The sequence below is a fragment of the Amblyomma maculatum genome, chromosome 1 (genome assembly GCF_055883805.1).
Source record: "Amblyomma maculatum isolate TAMU_Amacu chromosome 1, ASM5588380v1, whole genome shotgun sequence".
NCBI classification, from domain to species: Eukaryota; Metazoa; Arthropoda; class Arachnida; order Ixodida; family Ixodidae; genus Amblyomma; species Amblyomma maculatum.
The window spans coordinates 177,818,705-177,839,316 of record NC_139344.1 but is presented as its reverse complement, the minus strand read 5'-3'; the positions used below and the strand labels follow the sequence as shown (position 1 = coordinate 177,839,316).

Genomic DNA, 20,612 nt, shown 5'->3' with positions numbered 1-20,612 from the left:
AACTCTGCACCAGTCTCTCAGTGTTAAACTGCCAAGCAGAATTATGCCAAGCAGTGCTTTCACATCGGTTTAGGCAGAGTTAAACTCCGGCACATAGTAAAAAAAAACACATAGGAGAGATTTTTTCCTAAGATTTCGTTGGATGTGACCTTGAGCTTCACTAAGAATGCTTTGATACAACCAGGAGATAGCGAAGATGTTCACGGAGCATGACAGCTGCTACACTTTGCCAAAAGGAGTAAGCATGGGCATATAACGCAATACATGTCATGTCACAAAACAAGTAACATGATCTGACCCATGCAACATCAGTTCAAAATATGCATAAGGACTTGGCAATGGTGCCCACATCAGCAGTTTCACGCCCAATCTATTGGCACTTACAACAAACACAATTTTTTTTTTACTGTTTTATTTGAATAATTTAAAAGGTACCACTTCTGCTTCTGTTACAGTAACCATACTCAAAGAATTTACAGATGCATAGAAAATTGCACAATCACCACACACTCAGAACTAAGTTCATCAAGGTTCAAAGTCAATTAAAATACGACAGACAAGCTATTTCGATAAAAGCATTGAAGTCAAAGGCTTTGGTCTGACAAGTTCGTAAGAAAAAATAAAATGTTGCAGCATCCTAAAAAGTGATATAAATACCATCAGCATTACGGTTACTATAATTACCCGATGATAAAAGACCAGAACAGTTATTTTTCTCTCTCTCATGGACTACAAAGGACATTCAGCAATCTTCCCTCACCCGACGAACATGGGAGTCTGACAATGGTTCTTGTGATGAGCTTGAATGCAGGCGAGCACCCTCACACACGTGGTCTCTAAAAGGGACTAGAATGATTTAGAAAAAAACAAAGGAGCATCGTGAAGTGTAATCACAGTTGCAGTGAAACAGAGTATGTACAGAGGTGTGGAGCAAACGCTCACCGCTGCACCACATTCACCAGATCCCTGACTGTGTTGTGCAGGTCTGTGAACAGCTTGGCACTGGCAGCGCTGTTGTTGCTGGAGCATGTCCGCAGCTGGTCGCCCTGCGTCTCGAGGCGGGACAGCAGCTCCCGGAAGCGGAAGCGGCCATGCGGCGGCACACTCTCGGCATAGCTGCTGCAGGAGGAACACAAGAGCTGCACCTTGTCTGACAGCTGCATCACGCTCACGCTGCTCAGGGAGCCAGGCACAGCAGCCTTCAGTGCCACAATGCCACTCTCCAGCGCGCTCGATATCTCCAGAATGGAACTCTTGCTGTCAGCCAGTCGGTCCTCGTCCCGCTGAGCCCCTTTTTTGGGCTGAGGGGAAGTGCTGGACTGGTTGCGAGGCACCACCGGAGGCTTGGGCTGGCTGGGTGCACTTGATGACGACGATGCTGACTTGGCAAATTTGTTGGCGGTGCTAGAAGGCAGCTTGGAGGCTGTCTTGAGGGCAGGCTTTGTTGGAACTACAGGCTTTGACGTAAATTGCTGCTGCTGCTGCTGGGAGTCGGGGGCATCATCTGGTGTACGTGGTGGCACAACTGCAGACGGTGGTGATGGCGGGCTTGCTTTGCGACTATCTCCTTCATTCTTGGAAAGACGTAATGACTCTGGACGCCTTGCGCCAATTTTGGGGCTCACTTTGCCACCACCTGTTTCTTTCTCCCAAAGCTTCTTTAGGCTGCTAATGCTTCCAGAACTCTGCCGCTTCTCTTCTTCCCCTTGTGCTGGTGGGTCCAAAGGCTGAGTAGGCGACTGCAGACGCTCTGGTTCACGTTTCTTTACTTCTTCTGCTAGGGCTTTCTTCTGAGAGGTGGCTGGTTTGGCCAGTACATCGGTAGTATTCTTTTCAGGAGGGCTGACTCCACGACAGGGATCTCCAGTTGTTTGAGCACACGCCTCTCCAGTCTCGGCTGCCTTTCGTCGGGCCTTCATCTTGAGGTTCTCAAACAACTCTGACACCACCTGTGCAGCAGAGTTCCTTGTCGATGCTTCTGCCAATGGTGAAGAGTGAATATCCTGGCACTCAAGTGTTTGTTGATCTGGGTTGCTGAATTCTGGTGGAGGTGGGAATCCCTCATCACTGTATGAAATAGGACTACCATCAGGTGCCTCGGGCATCACAGGGCTCTGATTACTGTCTGACGCTGCCTTGGTCGCAGCATTGGAGTTTCCTGAGTGACGACTAAGCTGGTCATCCACAGAGCCACTTTTTACGAGAGGGTGCTTTGGAGGGCTAGGTGGTCGGTCTTTTGGTCGCCGCTTGAGAGTTCTACGCACAACAGATGATCCAAAAAATGCAACCGGTGACACAGTTGCTGGCACTGCCTTGCCCTCCTGTGACTGCAGGGCAAGAGATTCAAATGACTCCCTCTTTTGTGAAACTCCCAGTTGGGCTTCACTTTCACTTACTGCATCTTGTAAGCTATCACTGGGCACATCCCGCCCAGGTGTAGTGGACTTGCCATCAAACCTGTGGTGCCTTGCTAGCCTGGGTGATGGGCCTTGCTTAGGCCCGGGCCTCCTCATCTCAGGAATTGAGCCAGTTTCAAAGGCATCACTCACTTTGGTGTGAGTCAAGTCAGACTTTTGACGTTGCAAAATAGCATGTGGAGGTGTGGCCTCTCCAACCTTACAACGAGCATGCCCATAATCAGCCCCTACAGCCATCCGAGCCCCTGGACCTACAGGAAGCACATTTCCAGACTGGTAGTGGACATGTCCATCTTCTACAACAGGTTCCTGGTATGATGTCCCAGTATGCAGTCCATGTTGCCTTAGAGACTCCAGGTAGGCACCAATTCGAGCCCCCTTGGGCAATGTCCCATATCTATTGATGGCACGTTTGACATTCTGTACTTCAAGGGCTGCCACCTGAACCTGCATTAAATAAAATACGTTATTAAGTATACGCTGTGCAGTTTAGAAATTAACACAAGCCCTCTTCCATGTTCCATCAGCACTGCACAGCAAACAACTTTCCATGGCAAATATACCCAATTACTGCAGCACATTTAAGGCTTGTGACTCACTGGTGAGAGCCATATACAAAAGAACAGCAAGAAAGCAGCCACAAAGCAGTAATTCATTCCAAACCCTTACTGCCAAACACACTAACAGCTTGCCAGTGCAAGGTGTCTCCTGTTTCCATGGCTGTACACACAGCAATACCACATGGATGAGAGAAGCGAGCTGAAATTGTCTTCCTGGTGTGACAAAGTTTTACAGCCACAGCTGAAGAAATTTCCAATATGCGTTGCAGTGCAAATGGGACGTGTTTCCGAACAGTTCTCGTTGACACGCTGAGAGGGTCCCAATACTACACTAATGCTTCCTGGTCCAAATCTACCAGGTAATTCTTGCATTGAAACTTGGTTTTTCCTTTAATGTCATAGAGCAGAAATTCAGCTTGTGAAAAAAGCAGGTATAAAGGTGCACCTTACTAGGAAGCGAAGCACTCAGTATGCTTAAAAATGTAGAGCTTTATGCAGAATTCCCGCAGACAACCCCCCCCCCAAAACAATGATTCATGTGCACAGAGCCCCACACATCACACCTAACTAAGAAAGGCCGCATGGAGCCACAGCTTTCTTGCTTTGGTGGCAAAAATGACTATTGTTTGTCAGACCAGCACAAATGATGCCCTCCATCTTTAAGGTTCATTTATACCGTATACACGTGTGTAATGGCCGCACCCCGAACTTTAGAAATAAAATTGAGAAAAAAAAACCTTTAAAAAATTTCCCGAGTAAAAGCCGCACCATGAGTTTCAGGAAGTTGGGCAGTGCCGTCTACTGTGCGGTGCAAGAAATACGGAACGTTTTGTGGTTACTGGCGCCAGGTGGGGCAAAATCAAGTGAAAGCCAAAATGAAGCGTAAGGTTAGAAGTAGAATTGCCAATAAGAATTAAGAACAAAATATTTGAGGAAAAAAAAAAGTCGAGTATGGGGGCAGCGGCCACCACCTCCGTTACAAAGGGGCGCTCCTAGCCGCAGTGATGCCCGCCCGTTACAAAGGGTGAGGCCAGCAAATCCAATCCAATCCAATCCAAGTCTGTTCGCTCCTCCGTTTTACAGCCATTTCCTCGATCGCCCGAAGCATATCACGTGCAATCTCGCAATCGGAACGCATCGCTGCCCTGATCTGTTCTGCGCTCGTGAGCTGAAGGTTTTCTTTTTCCTCGATGGGAAAATATGTTAGTTATACCACTCACTTTAAGCTGAAAGTGATTCATTACGCGAAAGAAGAAGGAAAAAGAGCGGCTGGATGAAAGTTCGGCGTTGACGAAAAATGTGTACGGCGATGGTGCTCCCAAGAAGATGCCCTCAGGAAAACAAATGTTCAGAGGCGCACTTTCCGAGGGAAGCAGAGCATGTTTCCAAAAGTTGAAGACTCACTTCTCGAGTACGTGACGGAGACGCGGCACAACGGCTTTGCTGTTTCGACTGAGATGCTGCGCATGAAAGCGCTAGACATTGCACGCAGCAAGGGGATTGCGGCTACCGTGTTTAAAGCCAGCAATGGGTGGATTTCGCGCTTCATGAAGCGAGAAAACCTGTCCATTCGCCGTAGCACGACGATGTGTCAACGTCTACCCGAGGAGTATGGTGAAAAGCTTCTGCAGTTCCACAAGTTTGTTATCAACAAGCGCAGAGAACATGAGCACCTTCTCTCTCAGATTGATAACGCCGATCAAACCCCGGTTTGGTTTGGCGCACCCCAGAATGTGACAGTCGAGGTGAAGGGGAAGAAGAGTGTGCGTGTGCTTACAGCGGGGAGCGGAAGGTAGCGATGCACGGTCATGCTTTGCATCACAGCGGATGGACGAAAACTACCGCCTTACATAGTTTTTAAGCGGAAACGTCTACCTGCGGAGAAATTCCCTGATGGCATCTTTGTTCGTGCGCAGGACAAAGGATGGATGACGGATGAGCTGGTGACAGACTGGTTGAAGTGTGTTTGGGAGAAGCAACAAGGGGCTAATCTTGCGACGCGTTCTCTAATCGTCCTAGACAGCTTCAAGGGGCACCTGACAGAGAGCGTGCGGCAACACCTCTGCGCATCTAACACGGACTTGGCCGTCATACCTGGAGACATGAACGGCATGCTTCAGCCGCTGGACGTCTCCGTAAACCGCCCTTTTAAGTGTGGATTTCGCCGTGCGTATAGTGAATGGATGGCAATGGCCGTCCACCAGAAGACTCTAACCGAACGGGCATCGCTTGTGACTGTTTGCCACTGGATACTCGAAGCGTGGGCCACGGTTTCGTTCGAGACTGTGGAAAAAAGTTTCAAGATGACAGGGATATCAAACAGGTTGGACGGTACGGAGGATGACCTCATCTGGGACAAGGACGAGCCTGAAGTCCTGATGAGTTCGGAGGAGGACGACGACGAGGAGTGATGTTTTGGACACGGGACGAGCCTGAAATCCAGAAGAGTTTAGCGGAGGAGGACGAGGAGTTTTTTGACAATAATAAAGGCAGGTACCACCGCAAATAATTTTTTTCGCTGTCTTTTTTTCTCATGTAATCGCCGCACCCCCTGATTTTCACCCCAATCTCGAAAAAAAAAAGTGCGGCCATTAGACGCGTGTATACGGTATATTGTTACGGACGAAGGAGGAAGAAGAGGACAGTGGCTTGGGCAGGAGCGTGCGCACGCTAGGCCCGCACACAGATTCATTGAACGTCATCTCATGACCATCGAGCATCTTCTCTCTGTCCTCTGTTCTCTTGTTGTCATCGCTAGCCGCCACGTAACAATATATATATATTTTTTTAATATCTGTGGCCTGATCATTGCTTTTTTCACATCTAGCAAGTTTATAGCCCATGCACTTTGTGATGCCTTCGGTAGCATACCATATGATCCGTTGGCTAAAATGGGAACAATGATGCCCCTTTCAGCTCCTGGTTGCCCATGTGAATACAGCGCGGGAGAGGAAGAATTTCCTGAACGCGTCAACCAGCACATCCCTCTGTGCCGGGGATCTGAACGTGAATATTCCTTTAAACTCCACATTATTCATCAAACTTCTTGGTACTCTACAGGTTGCCGTGCAGTCTGCAAAGAACCTTAGGGCAAGCACTGTCAGCAAACAGCAAAAAGGCTCTGGCAATCACCCAAATTAAATTTTGCAAAAAGCATTGATGTGTACAACAGGTGTCAAGCTTCTTCTATAGCATCATTTTATCAATAAAGGGCACCTGAAATGTTACTTGGGGTAAGATTCTAATCAAGCAAAGCAAGTGGTCTTTGTGAGTATTGGAGACAGATTTGAAAGCTTTACGTGGAGCCGATAATTTACAAATAAATTTGAAAAAGTACTCCTGGCGACCGCTCGCAGCCAATTTGGATGACACATCTCAGCATGCAAGCCTCCCCACTGATGTCAGTGGGGCTGCTGGGCGCGCCCGCTCATTGTACGCTCTCAAGTTAGGTGAGCGGGATGGGGCGTGGTGGTGCGCCGTCGCCACTTGTTTTCCTCCTCTTTTTTCTTTTTTTTTTGACTGCCGGCATGGGTTGAGTTGATGGGAGAGAGGAGGAGCATCATTTTTGATCTCCCATATGTTCAGTGCTAATTAAGCCGTCTCAAAAATTTTTGCATTGCAGAGAAGACTGATCGGATACCTATTGCTAGTACACATTTCACAATTCCAGTAAATAGTTTTTATGGGCCCTTTAAACATCTACTGCTTCTTTGTTGACGGCAATCATGACAGTAGCAAAGTTCTGTGGGTGTTCGAACAAAATTTCACATTTTGATTTGCTTTAGTCGCTTTAGATGTGTCAAAAGTCCATCTACCATAAATGCCCACATGTAATATGAGGCTTTGCGGTGCTAACTAGCCTCAAGAGGGTGTATTAAGTCCCAGAGTCAAGTAAAAATGTAGTGCAAACAAATATGTTTGATGAATTTTCCCCACCAGGAATACGCATGCATGATAACATTTTTCCAATTTTGCCATCTCCTAATTATACTTTGCGTTATATGTGGGTCCACATTATGCAGGTTTAAGGCAAGCTGAGCACTTCCTGCAGTCATCAAATTATTAGAAATGAAAAATCCCCAGAGCACAATGGTTTACCTTCTTGGCCTGCTTAGTGGAAAGTGCAACAGACGCATCTTTTCCTGTCCTCTGGGGCTGCAAGTTGGGGGGGTATGTGCGTGCTTTCCTCAGCTTCTGCGGTTTAGAGTTGAGCAGCTGCTGTGACACATCTGGCACACTGGCTGTTGAATGAAGTTCAGATTCTTCTGTGTCCGGTGTTGACTGTTTTGCTTCAGGGCCGCTGCAGTCACCAGCTGTTTCGAACACTCGCTCCAAGCCGCCATTATTAAGTTCTTCTTCTTCACAATCTTCATCATCTGGGTTGCGGTCCTGATAGGTGCTGTCACGGAAGGAACTGGTGCGTTTTGGAGGAACTGGAGCTTGTTTACTGCGAGGACCTGGCCGGCGCAGTTGTACCGTGCTTGCTTTGACTTGCAGGAGGCCTTGGCTTGGCTTAGTTGGTACCACTGCCTGGCTGCCTGTGTATGCAAGTTATTTTTTTCAAAATCACTAAAAAACAGGTTGCCTTAAAAGAAAAACAGTGTCATACAAAGAAAAAAGAAAAAGAAAAACACGCACTTCAATACAAGCAAAACATTACACCTGTAGTTGTGCTTATACTGAAGGGCACTGTAGCGGAAACAAGGGCCTCTTTACAGTGGGCAGGGGCCAAATTATGCAATGGTTACATCACAAAAGCTGTCACAAACTTGTCAATTAGCCCTCACTCCAATTGGTTGACATGTTCACCGGTCAGAATCGACCAACAGAAGTGGGGCTAATTAATTGATGTGTGTGGCAGACTTGTGATAGTTTTTGTAATGAGATTGTTGCGCAATATGGCCCCAGCAGGGGTTTAGCCACTCCGATCCAGCTGACTGAGATTGTTTACGGTCACCCACTCATTGCTCAATTAGGCCATAGAAGGGCCAACAAACACTAAATTTGCCAATGCGCAATGCACAATTCAGAATTGTCCTGCTAAGTTCATTAGCTTAATGCTGGTACAAATTGCTGAGATTTCATCACTGCTGTACAGGCTGTGGTGCATGCAGAAAAGCATCCAAGCCCGTCCACATTGTGGGGTCACTTGCACCAATGCTGCCCCTCTGTACCACTACCGCCAGTTTTGACTTTTGGCACCATTCTGATATGTGACACCAGCTTGTCCTAGCTTGGCTAGACTGGGTTCAACTACATACTGCATAGGCTGCATGCAACTTGCAATATGTTCAGTATGCGCATGGCTTGGTGATGGCACGCCAACCAAAGAAGGTCCTATACAGTCCCATAGTCTCTCCACTGCTGTGTTCCATAGCTTTTGGTGCATTCCAACTGTGGCGGCACTCTGTGCTCAGGCAGCGCCAATTTCGTTCCTACTGTCGATGGAGTTCCATCACAGCAGTGAAGCAAGCATGGCAAACAGAAGATATAAAAATGAAAGTATGCCGTGAGACAGCATGCAGGTAATGCTGTACAAGACGCACTGGCACAGGTTGGCTCCGAGGCTTTTTGTTCCTCGTCCATTTCTTGCTGCCCCTCCATGGATTAAGGGGGGACACGGCTCTTTGGCACCGAAAATCGGCCTGAAAATCGGATTTTCAATTTTTTCATTTTCGTATTCCTCGCACCATTCCGCATCTGCACGCAAATTTTCATCCTTATACCCCGCGTATTTATGAAGTTATAGCGATTAAAAAATGCAGTACCACACCCACTGCCCTTTAAATTGTGGACAAACGACACCCAATTTCGATCGCCCGGCGCATGAGAACTACGCGCTCCACCGCGGCGATTTTGGTCTCGTTCGAAAGCGCGCGCTTTCGGCTTATTTTTTCTTTCGGAAAGCAACCCTGTGCGCTCCGCCTTCCCCATAAAAAACAAACAAAAAGATAGCATGCAGCGCGCGCTACTATTGGCCGGTTAAGGCACGTGATCAAAATGGCGTCGTTTGGTTGGTTCCGGCAAGCTAGCCCTGAAATGCGGACTCCCAGTGACGCCATTTTGTCTTTCTGCCGACCACGCTAGTGCAACGCGAGAGTCATGCCAGGCGCGAAGAAGTACCGCTCTTTGCACAAGTTCGGGCGAAAGCAACCAAAGAAACGCGTTAAGAATGCGACTTCGTTGCATACTGTGCAAGAAGCAAGTGCCAGTGCTGCGGGATTGTGTGACGATCACGTTGCGGGCGGCGACGCTTCTCCGATTCCGCTGGACAACGGCGCCGTTCTTCGTGCCGACTGCAGTCGTGTACGTATTGATACCGCGCCTGTCACTAACAGTGACATAACTCAAGTGAGTGCCCGTGAGCAGGCTACGCTTGATAGACTGGTATCGACGCCGGCGACGGCACGAAAGACCGCGCTGTTCGCCGATGCAAGTGGTGCGTCCGCAGAGTCAGATGCGGACGGAACAGCCTCCTATGCGGTAATTGACCTCAGCATTGTGAATATCCTTCTGGATGCCGTGCGGTGCAAAACGTGTCGTGGATGCGTGCGTTTAATTACCAGCGACCGGAGCTATGGCCTCGCCGTAAAACTGATCGTGCTGTGCGACAACTGCGGTGAGATTGCGGCCGAGTGGAACTCGCGGAGGGTTGACGGCGAGAAAAGGTGCAATCCTTTTGAGCTGAATATTCTGGCTAGTCGAGCAATGCTGTCGACCGGTAACGGCCAGACAGCAATGAACGATATCTTTTCGGCGATGGGGTTGTCGCGGCGCGGGATGCACAACAAGACGTTTCAACGGCATCTGAAGAACACACTGCAACCCGCTGCTACCCGAGCCGCCACGACCGCTATGACACAAGCCGCGCAGGCAGTGGCGAAGGTCTACGATGACTTGTGTTTTGGGCATAGGGGGAACATTGCCGTGTGCTACGACGGCACATGGATGACGCGCGGACACTCATCACATATAGGCGTCGGTGCCGTGGTGGAACTCTTCACTGGTTACGTGCTTGATTATGTGGTGTTGTCAAACTTTTGTCTGGGCTGCGAAATTGGTCCCAAGCCAAACACTGACGGCTACGAACTTTGGAAATCACGCCACCAGTGCCAAAAAAACACCAACTCCAAGGCTGGTCAAATGGAAGTAGAGGCTGGCAAAATTCTGTTTGAAAGATCTCTGCAGCGCCACAACATGCGCTACACAACCATGCTATGCGATGGGGACAGTCGCACGTTCAGTGCTCTTAAAGATGCTGCAATCTATGGCTACATTGAAATAGTCAAAGAGGACTGCATAAATCACGTGCACAAGCGTATGGGAGCAGCTTTGCGCAACCTCTTGCAGAGACACAAGGGTGCAGGGAAGCAAAGTCTTGGCGGCAGAGGAAGGCTGACAGCTGATCTAGTTGACAAGCTGGCAATATATTATGGCCGAGCGCTTCGATCAAATGTAGGTGATGTGGATGCCATGCAGCGAGCTGTGATGGCGACATATTACCACATCACATCTACTGATGACTGCCCCAAACACAGTTTGTGTCCTACCGGTGAGAAGTCATGGTGCCGCCACAACGCTGCAAAGGCAAAAGAGGAGCCTGCACCAAAGCACAATTACAGTCTGCCAAGAGATGTGGCTGATGCTCTTTTGCCTGTTTATAGTCGTTTATCAGAGAAGAGCCTGCTGCAGAGGTGCATTCGGGGGAAGACCCAGAACTCGAACGAAAGCTTCCACTCGGTCATCTGGACCTTGATCCACAAAGAGCGGCACTCATCACTGTTTGCTGTGGAAGCAGCCACAGCAGAAGCTGTGCTGCGCTTCAATGCCGGCTGCAAGCATACAGCAGCAGCAATTCTGCAAGAATGCAGTACAAATGTGACAGCAACTGGGTCCAGGAGAGCTGAAGAAAAGGACTTGCACCGTAGCGTACGTTCTGCAAAGAAGCGGGCGGCTTCGCTTGGCGTTGCTAAAACAGAAAAAAGAAAACACCGCGACAGCATGCACCCCGACTATGCTCCTGGTGCATTTTAATAGCATGAGGTCTTTGAGGTTGCCCTTCCTGATTAAATGCCGTGAGGCTTGAGTGCTTCCGACAATCCCCCAATTTTGGTAGTGTTGCATTTTTTAAAGATCAATATCTCTGGTCCTGTTCTTGCTATTGCTTTAAAAAATTTTTTTCTAGAAAGGAAATCCTGCGAGTCTCATGAAACCAAGGTAAATGCAGTGACGACAAAAGAAAATTTGCTGAGAAGGTTATGTTGTCTTCGGTACCCAAATGGAATTTTCCTTTCAAGCGTTTCCTATTGCGTAACTTTGGCTCAAATTGGCATAGGCCATTAATTTTCGCTTCAGATCACTTTCCACCTGTTTCTGATCTTGTTGACATATCAATCATTGACATAATTTACACCTACATGCTGTGAAGTGTTTTTCCTCGTTTTCTCAAAACTGCAATTTTGAGGGTGCTGCAATTTTGGAGGAGAGATATCTCTTAGTCTATTTGTGCTATAGCTCTCATTCTTGTCTTGTTAGAAAGAGAAAACCTTCGACAGTGCCGTAGGACAAAAATATGTACAGTTATTATGCGGCAACATTTACAGAATTAATTATCAATCTTAGGTGCCAACCTGGGCTTTTATTTATAAAAGTTTGACTTATTGTAACTTTGGTTCAAATTCTTCTACCACGTTAATTCATGACTAGCGGCACTCTATGATCCTTCTAGATCACTCTGGCAGGGCTATTCTCCTCATGCCATAAAGTGTTTAGTAATTAACTCACCTCCAAACGAAGAACATGAATTAGGTAATATTTTGAAAGCTATTTCATCTACAAGAAAACTAATCAGATATTTGAAATCAGCATGCAAAAGTACATTAATGGTGCAAGTTTCAGTCAGATCCACCCATAAATAAGGAAAAAAGTTTTAAGAGGGGTGTCCCCCCTTAAAGGGACGCTGAGGACAAAATGAGGATGTTGGCCTGCATCGGTAGACTATGGAATTCTAACAGCAAAGAGGAGATCACTTTTATAAAGACAAGAGTTTTTATGAGCTAGTAAAGATCGAAAAACAATCTACTGGCATTGCCATTATTGGCCGATTTCGCAAGTAAACTGCATGTGTAGACACCAAATGATTGGTGCAGAACCCACAGGCTATGTTACACTGCTACTGCTACTCCAAATTAGCCACAACCAGACCTCCATAATGTGGACCTTATGAGTTCGAATGAAGAGGCAAGAAAGTTTTTAATTTCCCTAGCCATAAACCTGTTTTACCTTTTTTGCTGCAAGACAAATGATAATGCACCCAGAGATAGTTCATTTGAAAGGGGGAATACAATTTACAAAATTATTGACCGATTGGCTTACTATCCCTTGCTTACAAGGCATGTGTGAAAGTAATTACTAAAATAGTCAATGAAACCTTAAACTTCTGTCAGTCAAAATAACAGCCATATTTTCAGAAACAATACTCAACAAGAAATCATCTATTTGCATCGCAAATCAGGTGACTAAAAAACGTTCGAGATATAGGCAGTTCCTTACACACTAATAAAAGAAAAGTACTACGAATTGCTTCTGCCCAAGCACAGCCATATGGCTATTAAAAACTGTACAGCTTTTGCAAAAAGAGAATACAAAATAGCACAAGCACTTAGCATTCCCTGTTAACATTCACAGACATCACACAGTATGCGAGCATTTTTGCACTTCACTTCTGTTGAACTGCAAAAATCACAGCTGGGATTCAATACCGTCACACTGTGTACCATGGCCTCAAAGCGAAGTGCTAATACAATAAATAAGCCAGTGGCAAGTGCTTCATGATGCTTATTGCCTTCAGGTAGATAGTCACATATACAGCAAACTTACTTGTGTCAGGTGCTCTGTTCTCTTGATCATCATCAGTCATGGTGCCAATGGTCGGCGAGCTCCCGGGATGTTTTTTGTAAGCCATGGCTGGTGACTGCTTTTCAAGTTGTCTCTCCACTTCTACAAAGACAAAAACAATGCAAAACAGAAGTCACCCACAAGAATTTGATAGCAGGCTTGGATACGAGAACGGATGATCACAGGACAATCATCACAAAAGCCTCATGCTTGAGCAAGAAATCTTGAAGGAAAAATCGGCGCCAAGCTTCAAAAACCTACCACAAAATAAAAATCAACAATACAGCATACAGAAATGCTATTTCATCCAAATGAAGCTGACTTATCTCCACCAAGTGGGCAGTGGTTGGCCCTTCAATTAACCTGAGGCCACCCTTTTACCAGAAGAGACTACAGACAGTTATCTTTAATTGTATATTTCTTTCTTGCTGTAGCGCTGCATAAGACAATCGGGAATAAGGAACATTTTTCACTGAGCTGGTTGACATCCTTATCTTTCCTATCAAGCTGACCTCTTTCTTAATGGGCATCATGTGTAGAAGACATTTATTAACAAAAAACAAGTTATCTTCAAATTTTGATCATCACCCTCGCTTATAAATGACATTTTAATTTCACCTGCCAAGTTTTTTTTTTTCCTACTCCACAGATGCAATGTGACAGCTCGCGAACTGCAACACCAGGAGGGAGACAAGGCATGACACTCACATGATATTAAGGCTGAAACTAACATGGAATGGGACTGCAACATGCAAAACACTAATGAGGCTACACTATTTGCAAATGCTGGCATAAGAAATGGCTTCCAAACAGCAACGAAAATGGCGGGAGCGCTGCAAAAGTGCGCAGTGAGCACGTGATGTTTGCAAGCCATGTGCGCGAAGGAAGGTTTGGCAACGGCCGATACGGAGCAGATGCAGCCAATGCAGCTGTGGTGTTTGAGAGGGGAAATAATGTGATAGAGTGAAGCGCAAGGGTGTGCCCACTCTTCTGACGAGCTTTCTCTCTCCTTCCTCTCTCTTTCACGGTCTTCGCTTGCAGCAGCATGCACTCCGCATGCGCCGACAAGCCAGCTCAGCCCGTGGTAGATAATAGAACGTCGGACGCGTTCTCCAGTGTGTGCTGTGAACCCTTTGTGCGCAGCGGGTGACATGCAATGCATGTCTTGTGTCGTCGTGCTGAATGTGCAGCTAAAGTGGGCTAGAATCACTTTAGTGTGGTGCAGTGTAAGCTGGTGGCGGCTGCAGACGTTAAGTGGTAGGTCTTTTTTTTTTTAAGAGCGTCGTCCGTCCTTATCGTGCTGAACGTGCGGCACAGCGTAAGCTATGGTGGCTGTGGACATTATGAAACGGCAGTTTCTTTTTTTTTTTGAGAGTCGTCCACTTTTGTCATCATGCTGAACATATGGAGTAGCGTAAGCTGGTGGCTGCGGACTATAAGAAGCTGCAGATATTTTTTTTTTTTTCCAAAGTCGCCCATTCTTGCATCTATGAATCAATGAAAGCACGCGGTCAGCTGCGACCATGACACCGGCTTTTAGCACTGTTCACTTCAAACGGCATTCGCAGCTATCACACTTTCCAATGATTCTGTGGCAGCGAACTCCGCCTGTCCCAATCGCGGCGTAATAAATCGAACCAGACTTGTGCAATCAAGCCATTACGAGCACTCTGTCAAGTTCGCTCCCCGCCACCACAGGAGCTAACATCAAAAGTACCGTATATTGCCGCGTATAAGTCGACCTTATTTTTTTTAAATGTCCTTCCAAAAGTTGGGGGGTCGACGTATATGCGGAGTCTTAAAGTCTGCTTATATGCGGGGTCAAAAGTAATTTCGACCGAGTCACGGATAATATCACGCCACGTGCGCTCGTAATTTCATAAAAGTTGCCACACGCAATGCGAAAGTAGATCTGCTTTAAAAAAAAACAAAACATGAATTTAATTGAGATATGCACCAAAGACTTGCTTTAATACGATAGCAACTTGTTATCGACAAACCGTGGGCGTTCCACGAAAAAACGGCCAAAGCCGGGCGGGCTGGCAATGTTTGATACAAATGGTACAGCTATAAATCCAATCCAATTCAAAACGGCCACACGTGACCATTCACATGAGCCGAGAAGCATTTTCCAAGGCACATTCTCGCGTGCTGTGCAACGTTGTGCGTCTTCCGCCATTTCTTCTCGTCGACTGCCTGGACTCCAGCCGACGTGACAGCTAACAGCGGTGTATGTGGTTTGTCACTTGACGGACGCCTTGCAAGATGCCCCCACAACCTCAGCAACAGTACAGCGCTGCTTTCAAGCGGCAAGTCATCCTTTGCGCCGAGTCGGAAAACAATGTCGATGCAGGGCAGAAGTTCGACGTCTCAGAAAAGTGCGTGAGAGGCTGGAGAAAATGAAGAAGTAAGCTTTTTGCGTGTGCTGCTACAAGCCGTTCCTTTCGTGGGCCGAAGTCCGGACAATACCCTGCCGTTGAGGAGGCGGTTCGAGATTGGGTTCACGACCAGAAAAGCAAGAGCCTGAGTGTTTGCTACAGTGACATTGAAACAAAGGCACGTGCTGTTGCGGAGGAGATGTGCATCCCGCGTACCGAGTTTAAGGGGGGGACACGGGCCTTTCGGACCAAAAAATCGCGAAAAAATCACTTTTTAGAAAATGTGATTTGCGAAATCAGTAGCTCTTTATCTACCTATCTGCTAAGTTTTTCATCTCTAGGGTCGGTATTTTAGTCACAATGCCAATTTATATAATCGATGTCGCCCAAATTTGGGCCGAAAACGACCCCAGAAACAACCATTTTCCGCGAGGCATAGCTCCCATTTTGTGCGCGGCACCGTAGCCATCTTGGTCTCATTCGAAAGAGCCGTCTTTAGTCTTCAAATTGCCGCCTCTGCCGTTTAAATTCGCCCATTGGTCGCATAAAAAATAGCAAGAAAGAAAACGCGGCATTTGCAATCCCATTGGCTTTTGGGGTGCACGTGACGATAAGGCGTCACCGCATTGGTGGAGCTGGCTGACGGCGTCTGCTTGGCGCGCCCGAGCCGCGGAGAGACGGCGGAGACGTGACGCCGGCTGCGCTTGGTTCCGAACCGCGAGGTGCGTTCATGGCCAGAATTTGTGAAAAAAGTGAAAAAAAAATAGTTGAATAATAATCTCAAGTGATGCCCTCCCCCGGCTGTGCGCGCTCAGGCCGACGAAAGTCGTGCGCTGAACGATCGTGTGCACGAGCCTGAAGTAGGCCTAGCGTGTTCCCCGGCACGGGAGACTGCTGCTGCCAGCGGTCGCACCCGCCGCGACAGTGATATCGCAGGACGCAGATGAGGAGAAAGATAAGCTCAAAACGGAAAAAGCTTTAACTCGCGCCAACTCCGGCAACGAAGTGGTACACGGATTGCTTTCGTGACGATGTCGGCAGCGCGGCGGGCTGTCCGCTTGGCGAGGCGATATCGCGATCGTCAGATCTACACAGTTTACCGAGATTGACGAAGCGTAAAACATACGGCGGCGATATTGGCATTTAAAAAAGTGAACGAGGATAAGAAATCGCCGTCAAACTTATTCTCCAATGCGTAAACTGCGGGACACGTCGTCTTCGTAGAGCTCGCCGCGCGTTTGCGCCGATCGGACCTCGTTCATAGTCCTTAGTGAATGCACTTGCCAGTGCAATGCAGAGCACTGGGAAGCAGCAAACAGCTCCAAATTACATTTCTTTTCCGCAATAAACGTTCCTCACCGCGGTCTTGATGCAAGTACATAGCAAAACCACGTACGTAAAAGAAAAAAAAAAAAAAAAAGCCGCTGCCTGCATGTGACTCGCGCAGCCGAAAAAGTGACAAATGAATGTGCTGCAACTGCAAATCAAAATGAAAGAGGCGACACTTGGACATTGGAAAGCAAAGAGACTACATTCCTGGAGGTTTCTAGCCATTTCAAATTGTAAATGTGTGCATTACACCAGTGAATGTCTGTTAAATAATCCCCTGTTTCTTTTCTGCTCTTTTCACAAAACATGCATTGTCGACCACTTGCAGTTTTGCGGCCTTAATATCTCGGCACCTATTGCAGATAGAGTAATAATTTTTTTTCAGCATAAAGCCAAATATGTGGAGCACACAATGTTGCAAGTAGATTTTTTAATTTCTTGTTCAAAATTTTTAAAATGGCTTTTTTTTGTGACCATCATATGCTATATTTTGACCTTTGAACTTTGTTATGCAATAAAACAAGAAATAATTGCTTAATCAAAAAACTGCTTGCAACATTGTGTTCATCATTCTTTTAAGTGTCCAGCAATGTGTTCATTTGAGGTTTTTCTTCAGTGGTCATTTTGTATTTGTTCTTGTAAGAATTAGACTAATTGATGTAATTATCTCGTGGAATACAGTCGAACCCGGTTATATCGAACCCGGATATATTGAATTTTGGTTATATCGAACTCTTGAAATATCCCCTTGAAAATCCCATGTAAAAGTATAGAAAAGCCGCGTCATATATCGAACTTAATTTCACCGGTCGTTCGATATATCGAACTCCGCACCACGCACTGGAAACTGTGCCTTCCCCAAAGACGATTGCATCATCCTTGGCCGTTTGCCGCGTGACGTTTTCAAGCCATGCGCGGAAAGAATGAGAAGCAACAGAGGCGTCGGCTGGTCTGGGCAGCGCAGCGCCCATTCCCCAAAGGCGCGCGCATCTGCAGTTATCGTTTCCCGTGCGCCATTGCAAGCCATGTGCGTGGGTGTGCCCATTCTTTTGCCGAGCTATCTCTCTCCTTCAGCACGCGCTACACATGCGCCCAGCTAGCTCAGCCTGTTTTCAGAGAGACGTCGGACGCTTTCTCCAGCGTGTGTTGCGAACCCTCTGCGCGCGGCGGCGGCTGGCTGACGTGGCTATGGCGCCTGCGGACGTTAAGAAGCGGCAGCTCTCTCTCTCTTTTTTTTTTTTTGAGAGTCATCCTTTCTTATCGTTGTGCTGTTCGGACGTTAAGCGGCGGCAGTTTATATATATATATTTTTTTTTGCGGGAGTCGTTTATCCTGCATGTATGAATCAACGAAAGCACGCGGTCAGCTGCTGCGATCATGACGCCCACCCCAAGCGCGGCGTGGCTTGTGCAATCAAGCCATCACGGCACTCTGCCAAGTTCGCTCCCCGCCAGCGCAGGAGCAATAAAAAGAAACGCTGGGCAGCATCTTGGCACGCTGCCAAGAAATGAGCTGTGGATGAGACTACCGAAACGGAGTGACGCGCGCCATCGACATGCAAGCGAAAACGCTAGCGATTTCTGCCGCGGCGGCACAGAAACCTTGTTTTGAGCTACCGCGGTGGCTCGAGCGGCGAGAGGGACGCAGTTCCAACAAGTTAGAAATTTTTTGCTCTCGCTGATGCTCCTCGCTGAGATCGCTCAATCGCTTGCATGTGAGCGAGCTGGCCTTTATGCATTTTTTTTTTTTTTCAAATTCTCGGGTGCAAAAGTGGAGGGTGCGTTCATTACGCGAATGGGTTGATTATGCGACAAATACGGTATCGTTTTTTCGCATCGTAAGTGCCGTCACAAGCCAATTTCTGTATATCGAATTATCGATATATCGAACTATTTCGCGATCCCCTTCGAGTTCGATATATCCGGTTTCGACTGTAATTGGATCACAAAAGAAATAATTGCAGTTTTGGAATCTGCACAAAAAACTACACAAACGCACCAAGTTGCATCAATTTTGATTGGTAAATAAGGAAAATAGTTTTAAAACCAGTGTCCCCCCTTAAAGTGTCTAAGAAGTGGGTGACGAATTTCATGAAAAGGAATGGCCTAAGCCTGAGGCGCCGAACGACCGTATGCCAACAGTTGCCCGAAGCCTATGAAGAAAAACGGAGCGCCTTTCTGCCCTACGTGAATGACCTGTGGGTCACACATTCATTCCTGCTTGGTCAAATAGGCAACGGTGATTAGACTCCAGTCTGGTTTGGTATGCCTAGCAATAGGACCGTGTCCGCAAAAGGGGAGCACCAGGTCCGCCTGCTGACAACGGGCAACATGCACAACCGTTTCACGGTCATGTTATGCTGTATGGCAGACGGGCACAAGTTGCCGCCATTCCTTCTCTTCTGTTCGAGAGGAAAACAATCCCGACGAAGGAAAAGTTCCCGCCAAAAGTCACCGTGCGGGTGAATGAGAAGGAATTTTTTAATGATGAAATGGTCTTCGAATGGTTTCGTCTCGTGTGGTGCAGGCGTCCGGGGGCACTGCTGAAACTCCGGAGCATGCTCATCCTGGACTCATTCCACGGCCACATAACCGACCGTGTGAAAAAAGCGGTAGCGGACGCGGGATGCGACCTGGTCATCATTCCGGGCGGATTGACACCTATTCTTCAGCCACTGAATGTGGCGCTGAACAAGCCATTCAAAGACCGCATCGGTGCATTCTACAACGAGTGGCTCCAGCAAGAAAACCCAAAGACACCAACAGGAAGGCTGAAGTGAGCTTCTTTGGGCGAAGTGGCTCAATGGGTCAACGATGCCTGGTATGGACTAAAAACAGACATGGTCTCTGCGGCGTTCTCCACGTGCGGCATTTCGGCACTGCTTCCGACGACCAGCGGCAGCAGTGGCTCATAAGATGATGATCGCGACTGTGTCCTCACAAGCGACAACAGATTTCTCATGAACGAATAAATTTTCTTTATGACTCGGCCTTCTGAAATACTTTTTGGGCGAGCTAGGAATGCAGGGTGCGGCAGCGTCGACCTAAATTCGGAGTCTAACTTTTTTTTTGCCCAAAGGGGGTCGCGAGTTGGGGGGTCGACTTATAATCGGCAATATACGGTATACTCCATACAGTTAACACACAAGCTGGTACAGTCAAAAGATAATCACGCCATGACATTATCGCTGCGCAAGCATCTTGGTGCGCTGCCAATAAATGAGCTGTGGATGCGACAGCCGAAACGGAGGGACATGCCAACAGATAACGCTTTTCTTTTTCAAATTCTCGGAAGCAAAAGCGGAGGGTGGGTACATTATGCGAGTGGGTTGATTATGTGAATATTAAGGTATCATTTTTCACGATCACAAGCGGCGTCTCAAGCCTATCTCTGTATATCGAAATTTTCAATATATCGAACTATTTCGTGATCCCCTTCACGTTTGATATATCCTGGTTCAACTGTATTTATTTTTGCCATTTCACTTTCCCAAAAGATATGCATACAGTTTCCCAAATAAAAAAATTAGTTGTGGTTTAGCTCTGGCTAAACCCTAGTTGAATTGCGAAAGCAACGGTAGAAGCTTCATTTGCTTGCTACATTATTCCCCTACCACGCCCTATCAGTGTAAGATACTACATTGCTGGGGACACTTAAGCTCATCCTTTAAGCGTATGACGCAAGAGCATAAGCTACCAGCCCACATATAAAGTCACGGTTCAACCAAGCCGTATGGACGTGCCTGCATGTCGTAGGGGTAATGAGAATGCAAATGGTTCTGGCAGGCAAATCTGATATCAACCTTCCATATCAAAGGAGCGACCAGAGTAGGTAGCTCTTGCCCGTGACATAAAGGTAACGTAAATTCAAATGTCATGGCATCGAAGGCTAATTCCACTGAGGTGAAGCGCGCTTATATCCAAAAGCATCACCTCCTCTCCCCTCCCCGTAAAGCACACATTCCCCCCCCCCCCCCCCCCCCCCACTCCCCGCGGAATAACTGCGGACATCATCGCGTTGCTATGGCAACG

The 20,612-nt window shown here is 47.3% G+C and overlaps 1 protein-coding gene across 3 annotated transcripts in view; it reads right to left on the bottom strand.

Annotated features, from left to right (window-relative positions):
- Window positions 1-358: 358 nt before the first annotated feature.
- Window positions 359-20,612, bottom strand: part of Abl (tyrosine-protein kinase Abl) — a 92,882-nt gene continuing 72,628 nt past the window's right edge. The window contains exons 9-11 of one of the 3 annotated variants that reach the window (XM_084589652.1): window positions 12,857-12,976; window positions 7,076-7,515; window positions 359-2,864 (exon numbers count right to left, since the gene is read on the bottom strand). In XM_084589652.1, the coding sequence (XP_084445778.1) occupies window positions 939-2,864; window positions 7,076-7,515; window positions 12,857-12,976 (2,486 nt within the window). In that variant the 3' untranslated portion in view covers window positions 359-938. The remainder of the gene's footprint in view (window positions 2,865-7,075; window positions 7,516-12,856; window positions 12,977-20,612) is intronic. The other 2 variants (XM_084589654.1, XM_084589653.1) reach the window with 2 other exon arrangements.